This window comes from Spermophilus citellus (assembly GCF_964194105.1).
Source record: "Spermophilus citellus genome assembly, chromosome: 1".
Lineage (NCBI taxonomy): Eukaryota > Metazoa > Chordata > Mammalia > Rodentia > Sciuridae > Spermophilus > Spermophilus citellus.
In genome coordinates, this window is record NC_138182.1 from 126,266,538 (window position 1) to 126,279,589 (window position 13,052).

Genomic DNA, 13,052 nt, shown 5'->3' on the forward strand with positions numbered 1-13,052 from the left:
TCTCCTTATACTAAAGCTAAAATCACTATCAGTCTTAAGTGAACTGAACAAATTGGTGTCAGTGATGAGAAATGGATAAGTTTGACTCTGAACACACAGATCTGTTGTGTCCACCAAAATGAGGTCTTGATTAGGCATAAAGCCAACCAAAATATCCAATCAACAACTGGCAATCTTCTATACTGTCCAAAAGAAAAGAATTCACTCACTGTTTTATCACAAAGAAAACATTCTAGATGGCCCAGAGATATGAACTGACCTCCCTTATGGAAATCATCTTTGCTTGGGTATCCATATATGCATAAAAGGATGTAGTTTTTAAAAGCTCATTTTCTCCTTAATAATTGTCTGTTTTTTAAAAAGCTATCAGCAGGTGCACCTCATTTCGAAAGCCTCTTGTCCTTCATAATACAATATTCATCACGATTACATAGTATGAAATAAAAAGCAGCAAAACATAAGCGAGGGTAGTTCAATTAAATGCAACATAATCTCTGCAGCAAAAAAAAAAAGACTCTGTAGCTAAAATCAGGTTCCAATGAAAGAAAAAAGGGAATATATTTCCACATATTTTTAATTATATAGAATTTCTTCAAACATGATTTTTCATAATATATTCCATTAAGTTAACATCATATTTGAAGAAAGAGCATTTTCCGATTTCATTTTAAGCCTGATTTTGAGCAATTACAGTGTCATTGTTCCGCGGTAGAAAGGTTGAATTCATTTACTGTGTGGTTATGCTAGTTATGATTGATGTCTCTTCTCCAAATGATAAACCAATCACCCCAATGATGTAATGTCATTTTAAGAGTGCCATAATCACATTTCTCTCAAACTAGAAGCTCTGATGAGTTCTAATAAAGATTTATGGTAGATTAAAGGCCTTCATAATATCAACAATGGATTGCTCATTTGATGAGAGATTTGATTAGATATTTTTTTTTAAAAAAAAGAATATGAGTTTACTAAATATATCAGGCCTGGCTTTGAAGAAGGGCATGGGCCATCCTAAGTAGCAGTCCATCATTCCATCCACAAAATGAATCATCTTAAATGTGCTTAGGAGGTCCTTCCTAAATTAGAGAGGCTGAGGCTGGTGGTGGTAGCATATACTCATGTATAGAGCCAAAACACAATCTCACGGAGGACCATTTTTGGAGTGGAAAGCTTTCTATTCTTTACTATGGCATATGGTAGTGAACGTCATGAGAGTTTGATTGAGAAGACAATCCCAAGAGCAACTCACTTCTTCCAGTCTCTCTTTGGGCTATGGAAGAGCCCACTCTGGATACGACCCACTCCTACTTTGATATGTTCATAAGAACATTTCACCAAAAGGAGAAATGTCCATAAGCTCTGACTATAGCTGGTCCCAGAACAATTTCACCTCAGATTTTGTGACTGCGAATTAAATCGGGAGTCACAAAATCCTCCAAGTGGGGCAGAACCTTGTATCCAGTTCCTCTGCTCTTGTGAATGTGAAAACCAAAATAAGAACTATGGATTCCGAGCCAGTATTCACCACAGTACCACACGATCAGCTTGTTAAATTCCAGAGAAGTGGCACAAGCAGAGGGTCATAGGAGAGGTCACACCCCAAACACTTTGGACTTGGCAAGACATTCAGTATTCATGTCAAGGGAACACATTTTAATCGCAAAATCATCTAAAACAAGCAAGGAGGAAGAAGTCAAAAGTCAGCTATCAAAAAACAAGGAATCCGAGATGCACACAAACTGGGCATGTGAGGGCGTCCAGGGTCAATCGGCTATGACCAGAATCACAGTAATACAAAATTCAATATTCCATTGTCTCTCTGCACTTCACCTTGGAGACGAGCATGCTCTCACATGGCAAATTCCTGCCAGCGAAGGAGGCCCGAAGCCTATCGGGATAAGGAAAGCCTCTTTGGCAATGACAACCTTCAACGAATGCATCTTGGAACTGTCATGCCACAGAATGACAAATGCATTTCACCTTGATGATCCCCACCCCACCTTCTCCACAGCCCTTGTTTTGTAGTTGTCATTGTGCTGGAGGATCAAGAATGTCACGCACAAAACAGCACACATCCAGACACCACACAGTTTCCTTACCACTGCCGGAGGCTTGCTGGGGCCCTGAGCATGCTCTGAGCAGGTATGAATTGGGGGAGAATTCCTCATCGGGGTTGGTGTCCATGATCTGATGGGAGGTGTTGCTGTCTAGCAATGGCATCTGGCAGCTAACTGGTGGAGGATTATGGGAGCTAGGCAGCTGAGCAGATGGGAGGAGGCTAGACGAGGATGTAGGTGGGATGGGACGACCTGGGAGAGAGGACAGAGGGGTCAAAGGTCAGCAATGAGTGTCATGAGAGCATCCCAAGAAAGTCACATTGAAACCAGCTCACAATACAAATATATATTATATATATATATTTTTTTAAATGAAATGCTCCAGATGTGTTTTATTAAAGGGTGGTTTGATGTTTCTCCAACAGTCCATATTCATTCCATAGATAGTTATATATTTCAGAAAAAGGCTATAACCCATCTACTCTTCATTGTCCCCACTCCTTCTCCATGGTGGCTGGAATGGCATCTCATAGACATGAGTGACACACCCTTGCTCCCTGGCCTAGCACCCTCCAGTGGCTTCCCATTGATACAGAATAGATCGGAAATCTTGTCTACGCTGGCTCACAGCTGTTTCTCCCACCTCACCTCAAATAGTGGCTAGCCACTCTTCACCTCACTCCACATTCTCCAGCCAGTGGGGCCCTCTTTATTTCTGTTGCTTGAACAGGCCAAGTCATCCTACCTTCAGAGTCCTCCTGCTCCCTGTACCATCTATGTGGAACACACCGTCGCTGTCCCTACCACCTGGCTAGTATTCACAAGCCTGCTTCTGTTCTTCACCAAACCTTCTACATGTGTCTTCTTGAGTGTTCCCAGCCTGCCTGCTCTGACCTCTCAGCCTGTTTCAGTTTCTCTGAAGCCCTTGTCACCACCTGCAGGTAGGCATCATGTCCATGTTATTCAGCCCTGCATCCCCAACAGCTTCCTAAAGATGATCATCTGCTGAATATATGAACACATAAAATAAAGCAGGCTGAAACCAGATCCATTATCTTGGGGTAGAAGTGAAAAGAGTGGCATATTTACATTCCCAAGAGTTGGCCAGTGCCCCCACTCTGCACCACGTGTGTTTTTTGGACACCGTGGGGGAAGGCCTATGAAGACAAGCACAGCCACCCCACACCATGAGGAGAAGCAGCCAGGTCCGGCAGAAAGTGGGCAGTGACTCAGAGCTGCCCTTGGGTTGAGAAGTTCTCCTCCCACATGGAAGGACCGCAACTTCTCTTCCACAGGGCAGGGAGCTCCTGGCAGCCAAATTGCTGAGAGAAGCTCATCAGCATGCGTAGGTTCACCTACTTCACCCTTACATCTTGGGGTCTTTGCAATTGCTTGCCTGCTGGCTTGTTCATTTGGGAAGCTCAGGAAAATGAGCCAAGAAGAGCAGCCCATGAGATACGCCCTCAGGCTGGGAATGTACAGGGAAGGGCAGGATGTTGGGAAAGTGAACTGGAGAATCAAGTTAGTGTCTCAACTCAGTGTCTGAGCCTGAAGAAGTGCTGTTTTTGGAGGGAGAACTTACGTACAGGCACATCCAAACCATTACTAACCAGTAATCAGTATTGGTTACTGTTTTTATAACTGCATTTCCTGGTTGATTATTCAGCACATTAAATGCTAGTGGTGCATGATTTCGGTTCAATGAAATATATGTGCACTTTGCTAGATGCTGAGGATTCAAAAATAGGCGAGCCATCATCCTTGCCCTCAGGGAGCTCACAGTCTTGTGAGGGGACAGATGGGAAAAATATGTCATCTTAGCACCATATGATAAATAATAGGATGGTGGCAAGTTATGGTATGGTGTTGTGGGGACAGAGAAAACGGACATGGGCTCCAGCTGGGTGAGGTTGCGGTGGCAGGAAGAGTGTAAAGGCTTCTTACAAAAAGTGATGCCTGACCAAATCTCTGAAGAAGAAAAAGGGGATTTCTGGTGACAAAATAGAATGGACAATGGTATAGAGATATGGAATCACTAGCCTGTTACCCTTTCTGAGATGGAAGGTAAGATTCCCTTAAAATTCCAATGTAGGCCACCCCTGCCCAGTAACACAACACAGATGAATCACCCCCAAAGTAGATCAATAGAGAAATGAAGTTTGATTTGAAAAATTCAATTCACTCATAGCTGTTTGGGAGCAATATAAAGCATGACACTTTTGCCAGGGGCTCTGGCAAAGGTAGCCCAAACACATTGGAATTATTCAGAGCTGAGTTGGAGTCAGTGCTAAGATTTAATCAATACCTTCTCCCATAGATCTTCTAACAATAACGACCATCATTAGTATTTCAACTGTGAACATGTCTTGTGCAATGACTATGTGCCACTCAGTATGGTAGTTTCTTTACATTTCCACCTCACTTAATCCTCAGAATAATCCCATGAAGTTAGAATTAGTATATATTCCCATAGAAAGAGACAATAGCACATTCCCATTTTGCAGATGGGGAAACTGAGGCACAAAGAGATTAAATTGAGTGACAGGAGCCGGGAGTCAAACTTGGGCTTATGTTTTTCCAAAATTCACCCACCATTACTCCACACAGTGTTTGTCTAAATAGCATGCTACCAGAAAAGGAAGAAAGTGACATAAAAGGAGAGAGATTTATGAGAGATCAGGTTTCCAGGTTCCCACCCCCAATCCCAAGGCATTCTTGAGATTTTAAGTAAGAAACATTTCTTTGAATAACCCATAGCAGTGATCATCTGACAGGGTTCAAGGTTTTTATTTATTTATTTATTTTTTCAATTTCGTTATGAAGTTCAAAGTAGCTCCTTGGCCAGTCTCCACCTTCTTCCAGGCTCCTGCATGTGCTGGGCCCCTGAGAGGTACTGTGAAGTCACTGTTGACGTCCACTTAGCAGCAAGGCACTAGTGGGAGCAGATTTTAAGTCACAATCAATAGACTTTAAAGTTTGTGCTATTGAGGCATATTTGAAACTGCATGTCGAAGAACAAGGATGGCTGGAAGCCAATTTTTAAATTCCTTTGAGGGACTGAGGTGGAACTGAAGTTCAAGTGCAATTTTCCAGGAGCTTGATATGATAGTTTCTGTGAAATCATTCTTTACATGAACTTTTTGAAATTTTGCTCAGCATGAATTCATTTCATATGGTACAAGACAGAAACGCTTTTTAATTTATACAAATACAGTCAAACGAAGAACAGCCACGCCACAATGAGAGCCGGGACTGAGAACAGGCACCTGGAACTGCTGGAGTCTCGTTATTTCCCAATCCCTGTTAATTCTGGGCCTTAGTGGCTCCTTCAGGGCCGCTTACTGGGATCTACCATGATGGAAAATTCTGTCCCTAGGTTGCCTCCAATCCAGAGGGATGCTGATCTCTATTTGTTCTCTCATTTTTTAATTTTGTGCATAGACTACATCCCCCACCTTCCTGACTACTCCAATTGTCAGAGACCATCTGTGTAGACATAAGAAGGTTTCAAAGTACAGGGGAGAAAGTTGGAACTTACGCAGGCTCACTTTGTGGACCATGGCTTACAGAAATACACAGTGTGGCATGGGCAGGTCAATAGGCCACATGTGCTATCCTACCTGGTTCCCACTTTATGTACTTCCAGAACCCCTTCAACCCCCACACAATTTTGGAAGTTTCATTTTAAATCGGTAGAGTCCTCAGCAAATGCCCAGAAAACTAGCAACAGGAAACATGCAAAGGCAGCGACATGTCATTCATTAACTCATATGGTCTTGTGTGCACGTGTTTCCAAGAGCCCCATATGAATCAGACTCACTAATTATCTGTGAGCCTGGATTGGCCACAACCTGAAACATGGGGATTCTAGTTCAAATTGTGCTAACTGGTCTGTTTCCAAATGAATGAAATATTGTGGTAGTTTTAACTTAGGAAAAATTTTCTGATCAAAGGACCTAGACCCAGACACAGCATTCCATGCTAATTCTGATAGATGGTTGGGAATGCTGTGTTGAGAAGGATTCTGAAGATGCCTTCGAGTCAATGGGAACAGAAACATCATCAGTTAGAAAACTCACAGAGACAGTCGGGGAGAGAGAACCAACACATAGTGCCATCTGTCATCTACACTATGGGTCTTCACTCAGTCCATTTCAGTTATTCCTGAAAACTTCATCATGAACCATCTGATGTTGAAGTGGTGTTGGTCCCCCATTGTCTCCATTGGGTGCCATTAACTCCTTACTTGGATTTGAATTTGGAGCTCATTCCACAGGACTAAAGGGCCACAGTCTCTTCTCCTTCCCCCAAAGCATGAAATACCAATGGTGGAATTTCTGCTCTGGCCAAATTCTTTTAATATATTGTCAGAGAGCTTGATGGAGATCAACTCCCCAAATTCACTTAAAACAACTTGTTCTTTCTCGTTGAAAAGATCAATAGTAAGCAGATACTGAAGCATTCTATGTAGGCAATACAAAATTGATTTATGCAGTGATGGGGTGTCAGGATATTTGGTTGAGCAGAGATGAATGCTCAGATAGTAAAACAAAACACAATAGGACAAAACCCAAAACCAGAAATATTGCCTCCAAAGCATAAGTGAGCCACCTGATTACCAGTTACGAACAGAGCATGATCTTGCCTTCCACAAAGGACTGAATTTATACTTCACAAATTTAATAATCACTTTTTTTTTTTACTAAGTGTGTACTAATTTTCCTCCTCATTTAAACGCAAAGAAGATGGGACTTTGATGACTACTTTCCCACACCTTCAGTTAGTAAATAGCAGAGTCGGGGTTGAGATCCACGTGGTGTAACCCCAAAGCCCATATTCTGGACGGTTCAATCTCTACTTCCCATATTGGACAAGGGTGGTTGCTAAAAAATGAACCAGATATAAATTCCAAACTCATTGGTCCTTTTGTGGAATGTACCACAGAGCCCCTGCCAGAGGGGGTAATTAATTAGAGGCAGAAGCTAGGTTCCTGGGAAACAGCAAAGTGAACACCTCCACAGAACAAGTGATTTGTAGGAGACAAGGACATTCTTGAGTCAAAAACTGAAATCCTTTGGGGCACCTTATGCTCAAGAACTTAATAAAAAATACAGCTTTGTGTTCAAGTTGAGTCTTGTACAGGTCTGTATTAACACAGGCAAACGGTTGGCTGGAGGCTTAAACATGCTCATGATATTTCCCAATTATACATTACTTCAGATGTTGGACTAACGTATCCATTCCCCCCCCCAAACATTTGACTTTTTTTGTGAAACCTCTATTTTTTTTTCATCTATTTTATTGGTGCACTATAGTTGTACATAATGGTAGAATTTATTATTACTCTAAATACATGCACACAACATAACAAAATTTGGCCAGTATCATTTCCCAGTATTTCCATTTTCCTTCTCTCCTCCCTATCCCTGGTCCTTTCCTCTATCTTCTGAACTCTCTTTGATTTTCATGACATCGCTGCTCCTCCCCAACCTTTCGCTTCCTATTTGCTCTCTAGCTTCTACATGTAAGAAAAAACATGTGAACCTTGACCTTCTGAATTTGGCTTATTTCGCTTAATATAAAGGGCTAAGGATACAGCCCAGTGGTACAGCACTTGCCTAACATGTGGAAAGCCCATGAGAAAACTTTATGAAGTAAATTGTATAGTACAATCCCATTTGAAGGAGTTAAAGAGTAAGAAACATTTATAGTATTTTTAGGTAATAAAAATACTCCTGGTATGAGAGATGTGGCCCTCCTTTTGTTTGCATTCAGCGGGATTTTTGGTTTTGGATGTGGTTCCACCTGCCACCAAATTTTATAAACATGCTATTCAGGAAAGTGTGTCAGATGGTTCAATTCTGCCTCATTCTGCACTTGGAGCTTGGGGAGGGCTGTGTGACAGGGCTTTCCATGAAAAGCCTTTGTTGGGGCACAGAGGCATGAAACCCACTGCAGAGGCACAAGGCACCTTTCCCAGCAACTCTAGCCAGAAGCCCTGCCTCCTGCGGTCCTATTCTCCATCACTGGGAAGGTGGATGAAGCCACGGTACAGCTGCTCAGCCTGTTTTGCTCCTTAAACACCAGCCTTGGTTATTTTATTTATGGCCATCCACATGATCACAACGCTGTCAGTTGCTCAGTGAGTACTGGGGACTCCCAAGGGGCAGGATTTGTACTGCCACAAACTACAAAGGACTCCTCTTAGACCTGAAGTGCAACAGGCCTTGCACTTCAGTCATCTGTTAGTTGGTTGCATCATACCAACCAACCTATTCTCATTTCCTACTCTGCCCCTGAATCAAATCCCTGGCTCCAGTGGATGTCATCACACAACTGCTTTTTGCAAATATTTATTTCTACCTTTGTGCTTCCCCTATTTCTGTCCTTTTATTATATAACCCATTCCTGAGTTTTGTCTGTTCTCCAAAGCCCAAGGGACGGATGGAGATGGTACTTGCTTTGGAGCCAGGCAGAGCGAGCTTTGTGTTGTACTTTTACCTGTGAGTTCCAGCAACTTCGTTCACCCCTCTGATGATATGTGAAGAGTGGAGATATGACCTGTAAGGTCCGTGGAACTGTGCTTTACCCAACTAGGCACAAGGGACTGGATGGAGCTAAAGAGACTCGAAGCTGATTGGTTCCAGTTGGCTCACAAGCACCTACTGTGGATGCATTGTGCCACAGTTTCCTTTCTTTCTCCTGGAGGGTGATTCTGGGAGATGGTGAAGCTGGATTACCTGTAGCCATTTTGCTAATCCAGGGGAGGATCTGCCTGAGAATGGAGTCAGCAAGAAGCAGAGGTGTAAGATGAAGGGAGTTGCTCCTGAGGGCCCTTAGCCAGGCCTGGAACACCCCTACCCTTGAATGTTTCAATATATGAATTAGTTTATTCCCCAGCCTACCCTCTTTTGATTTTATTTAAAGTCTACTTGAGTTGTTTTCTTTCACTTAGAACCAGTATCATCCTGCCTAAAATGGATCGCCCAGCCCAAAGGGAAAAACGACTTGCTTGGCCTCCCAGTTACTTAGTAGAAGAACTAGAAACAGATTCCAGGCATTCTGCCTCTAAAATAAAATCTGCATGTTGTTAAAGCAGACTAAAATAAGTTAAATAAGGAGAAATCAAATGGGGGGCCCCAGAAAAATAATTTGTGTTGGGAAGTATGTGTTCCATTTATAAAAATATTGTGGGTATGGAAGAGTGAGGAAGAGACGCAGACAGGTACAGTCTACCCAGTGCCCATCAAGCATGTGCCATAGTAGTTTTTTAACCTCAGCATTGAAGAGAAACTCCAAGCAGCCTCGAACGATTATTGAGGCTTTATGTAACTACCCTCATTTAGTAGTACTCAGTTTTTTGCCTACATCTTAAAATCTTTTCAAAAGAACAAAGATAGCAATTTCAATAAAAACTGGAGGGTGAATAATATAGCATCTTAAAATGAAAATATAGATATGCATATATATTTATATATTTTTTATTTCTTATATTTACATTGATGTTACATGTTTTTGTAGATGTTTCCTCCTGGTAGCAGGCTGCTAATACTTAATGCTAATTTTAGGCCAGATCAGGCATTCTCAGCTGAGGTACTTTTGCTCCTGGGGGAAAGTTGGCAATGTCTGGAGATATTTTGTTGTAATGATGGTGGGGATGGAGAGTATGGTGTCACCAATATCTAGTGGGTAGAGGCCAGGGAGATTTTAAACCCTTACAATTCATGGGATGGTCTCCCACAACGGAAAATGGTTAACATGTCAATAATGCTGGGTTGGAGACACCATGGGTGAGCAGGTATGTGGGCTTGGATAGAATCCTTGGGACATGGTCAATTTTTAAGCAGTTTTTTTTCCCTCCCCAGTTGGTAATAATTGGATAGAAGTAAAAGATTTAGCTTAGCCAACTCTTCTCCCACTCACCCCATGGAAGTGTCAAGCAAATACATTTACATTACCACTGGGAATTGAAGTTAGAGGTAAATTTTGCTTAAAAGAGTCCCTATCATCACTGAGCAAAGATGCAGTGTGCCTTCCTACAGAGGTAGGAGAACACTCTTTGAGTTGAGCAGCCTTTACAGAGGTGGTAGAGCTTATTTTTGAGGGAGAATGTCCCCACAGTTTCAGGTAATTGACCCCCACCTAAGGAGTGTTCACTATGACCCCTTATGTCTTCTCAATGAGGCAATGTCCACCTACCTGGGTTTGTCCCATTCCACATAACCCCAAGTGAAGTTTTAATTGTTGCAGCAATACACCTAATTGCCCTCTTCACTCATACTTCAGTGAACTCACTAAAGCCCAGTTAAGCATTTTCGTGAAAACAAATCGTTTTCAGAGGGCCCTGGCAAAACTATCCTGCTTGTGCACCAGCTATTATACAAATTTATTGGAAGGGCGGCGTGCAGTTGGACGTGCCCCAGTTAAAGGGCTTCGTGCAGGAACTCGAGCATGAACCGTCTTCACAGTTTGGGGCTCTGTGCGTTTGGGTGTCATTACTCTATCTCACCAACAGCTTGCATGTTTATATATCACATCTTCCTGGCAGCCTTGCACTTTGGAAGGTGTCAGATATATATCAGGCTGTAGATGGGGAGTAGAGCTTATTTTTGAAATAATATGGTTTTCATAATTTCCTAATGCCCGTCCTTGCATAATCATGAGGCCAGGTGCAGTGAATCCACACAGGCACCTCTTCTGAGGACTCGAAGCCTTACCTACAACAACATGATTGTTTACCAACAGGCAATGACTCACTCCTCAAATGTCTTCTGCAGAGTAATTCTGGAACTTGCCATGTGCACCTCACTTAGAGACATCTCCCAGAACCCCTAGGAGGAGATAGCCTTGCCATTTTGGTGGATCAGTGCCATTCAGCAGAACTTTCTGTGTGATGGGCATGATCCATGTTTGTGATAATCAGTCACATGGCTACCAAGCATTTGAAATGTGATTAGTACCAATGAGGAACTAGACTTTTACTTTTATGGGATTTTAACTACTTAAATTTAAATAGCACATGGGGTTAGTGGCTACCATATTGGATAGTAGTCTAGGCACTGCTTTACTCTGGATCTTAAGGGTTCCCAAAGGCATGTTAAAAACTTGGTCCCAGCTTGATGCTGTTGAGAGGTGTGAGAACCCTTAGGAGGCAGGGCCTACCGAGAGGTCTTTAGGTCATTGGGGGTGTGTCCGTGAAGGGGATGGTGAGACTTCAGTCTCTGACTGTTTCTTTCCTTTGCTTCCTGGTCATGAGGTGAGTGGCTTTACTCTGCCATGTGCTCCTCCCTCAACATGGGCCTCACCATGGGCTCAAGTCAATGAAACCAATCACGGATGGACTAAAACCTCCCAAACTGTGAGCCAAAATAAACTTTTTTCTTTATAAGTGGATGATCTCGATTATTTGTTACAGCAGCAAAAGCTGTCCAACATGCTATGGTTCTAGCTTTGCAGTTACTGGGACCCTTCCCTCCTATGTCTCACCCCCGTACAAAGCCAACATATCTCTGATTGCACAAATGTGTTCATGTCATGCTCCTTCTCTCAACTATCCCAAGACTTCTTCCTGCCTATGTAAAACGGTTCTAACTCCTTCATGGTAATTACCTCTTGCCAAACTCCCTTGTTACCTACACTCTAACCACATCAAAGTGACTGTATATGGAATATACATCTTTCCCTCCTTATGTCTCTCCCTGCTGTCAACCTCCTGCTGAAAACCTCAGGACTCTGTAACCACCTTTTTTACATCTTTTCAGCTCGCTTCATCTGCTTCTATCACTGTTCGTGGTGTATGTTAGCTTGGAGATTTGTCTAAATGTTTGGCTCATTCACGAGTAACCTCTGGTAGAGATGTGGATCATACGTCTTTGTATCCTAGCACCCAGCACAGAGCTTGTACACAATAAACACCACTGTGATTGGATGATGATAACAATTTAGTCCACGGATACATCTGGATATACATCAATGCTCTTGACATTGACCTCACTGTTGGGCGCTGTGTGGCTATGTTCGATTTCAGGTGCCTTTTAATGGGCAAGTATCTGATTTTAAATGTGTGTTGCTTTTATAATATCAAGAAGCTTAGACTATGAAATCAGTACTTCATTTGGTGCTCAAACAAAGAATGGACAGTCTATAACAAGTTTGTAGAAAACACTATCGTATTCATTCAGAGAGAATATGTTACCTTCCAAGGTTGCACTTTTACAGGGTATTTTCATGGGTGGTGGTGTGACCACATTTCTGTTCTTGGCTCGTCTTCAGACTTTAGAACTAACTCCAGTGTTAGATATGATCCACTGTAATTATGAGAGCTCCCTGCCCTGGGGAACTACAGGGAACAGTGACCCAGCTCCATCCAGGTGTAGAAGATGAAAGTTGTAAGTGTGCAGGCAAAGTGGTTGCTCACTGAGCTAAGCTGCCCCTGTCCTGCAACATGCAGTGGACATACAGGGCTGTTTTCTTGACCTCCTAGAATCTACTTCACACTGTCACTGTCAAAAGGGGTTAGTTTGTGGGAAAAAATTCTGGAGGAAGTTAAAAAAAAACTTTATGAACATGCTGCAACTTAATTTTCAAAGTCTCCTTTAGAACACTTATCTCCCATGATGCAAGGAATCTGTCTTACATATTTTTACGTCTAGTTCTTGCAGTTTCTAGTACATGAAAATAACAGTATTGCCAATTACTAAGATTGATGATGGTCTCATGATATGCAGGGCATTATTTCCAAACCCTTTACATATATTTTTTTATATTTAATCTCAAGAAACTGTTGAGGCAGGTAATATTATCTCATTTTAAAAACAAGCCTACTGAACTGCAGGGGTGTTAAGTTCATTGGGAGGAAGATTTTTAACTCAGGCATTCTGGCTGCAGAGCTCATACCACACAGGAAATGACAAGAGAATTGAATTAATTTTTGTAAAGACAAAGTAGCAATTGCTGGCAAGACAATGTGATGGACAGTGAGACCAATTTCAAGTT

General features: G+C 42.2%; 1 protein-coding gene across 2 annotated transcripts in view; it reads right to left on the bottom strand.

The window, feature by feature from the left end:
* TENM2 (teneurin transmembrane protein 2) overlaps window positions 1-13,052 on the bottom strand; it is a 625,713-nt gene that overhangs the window by 336,228 nt on the left and 276,433 nt on the right. For both annotated transcript variants that reach the window (XM_081292628.1, XM_081292629.1), the window contains exon 2: window positions 2,100-2,309. In XM_081292628.1, coding sequence (XP_081148754.1) covers window positions 2,100-2,309 — 210 coding nt within the window. The remainder of the gene's footprint in view (window positions 1-2,099; window positions 2,310-13,052) is intronic.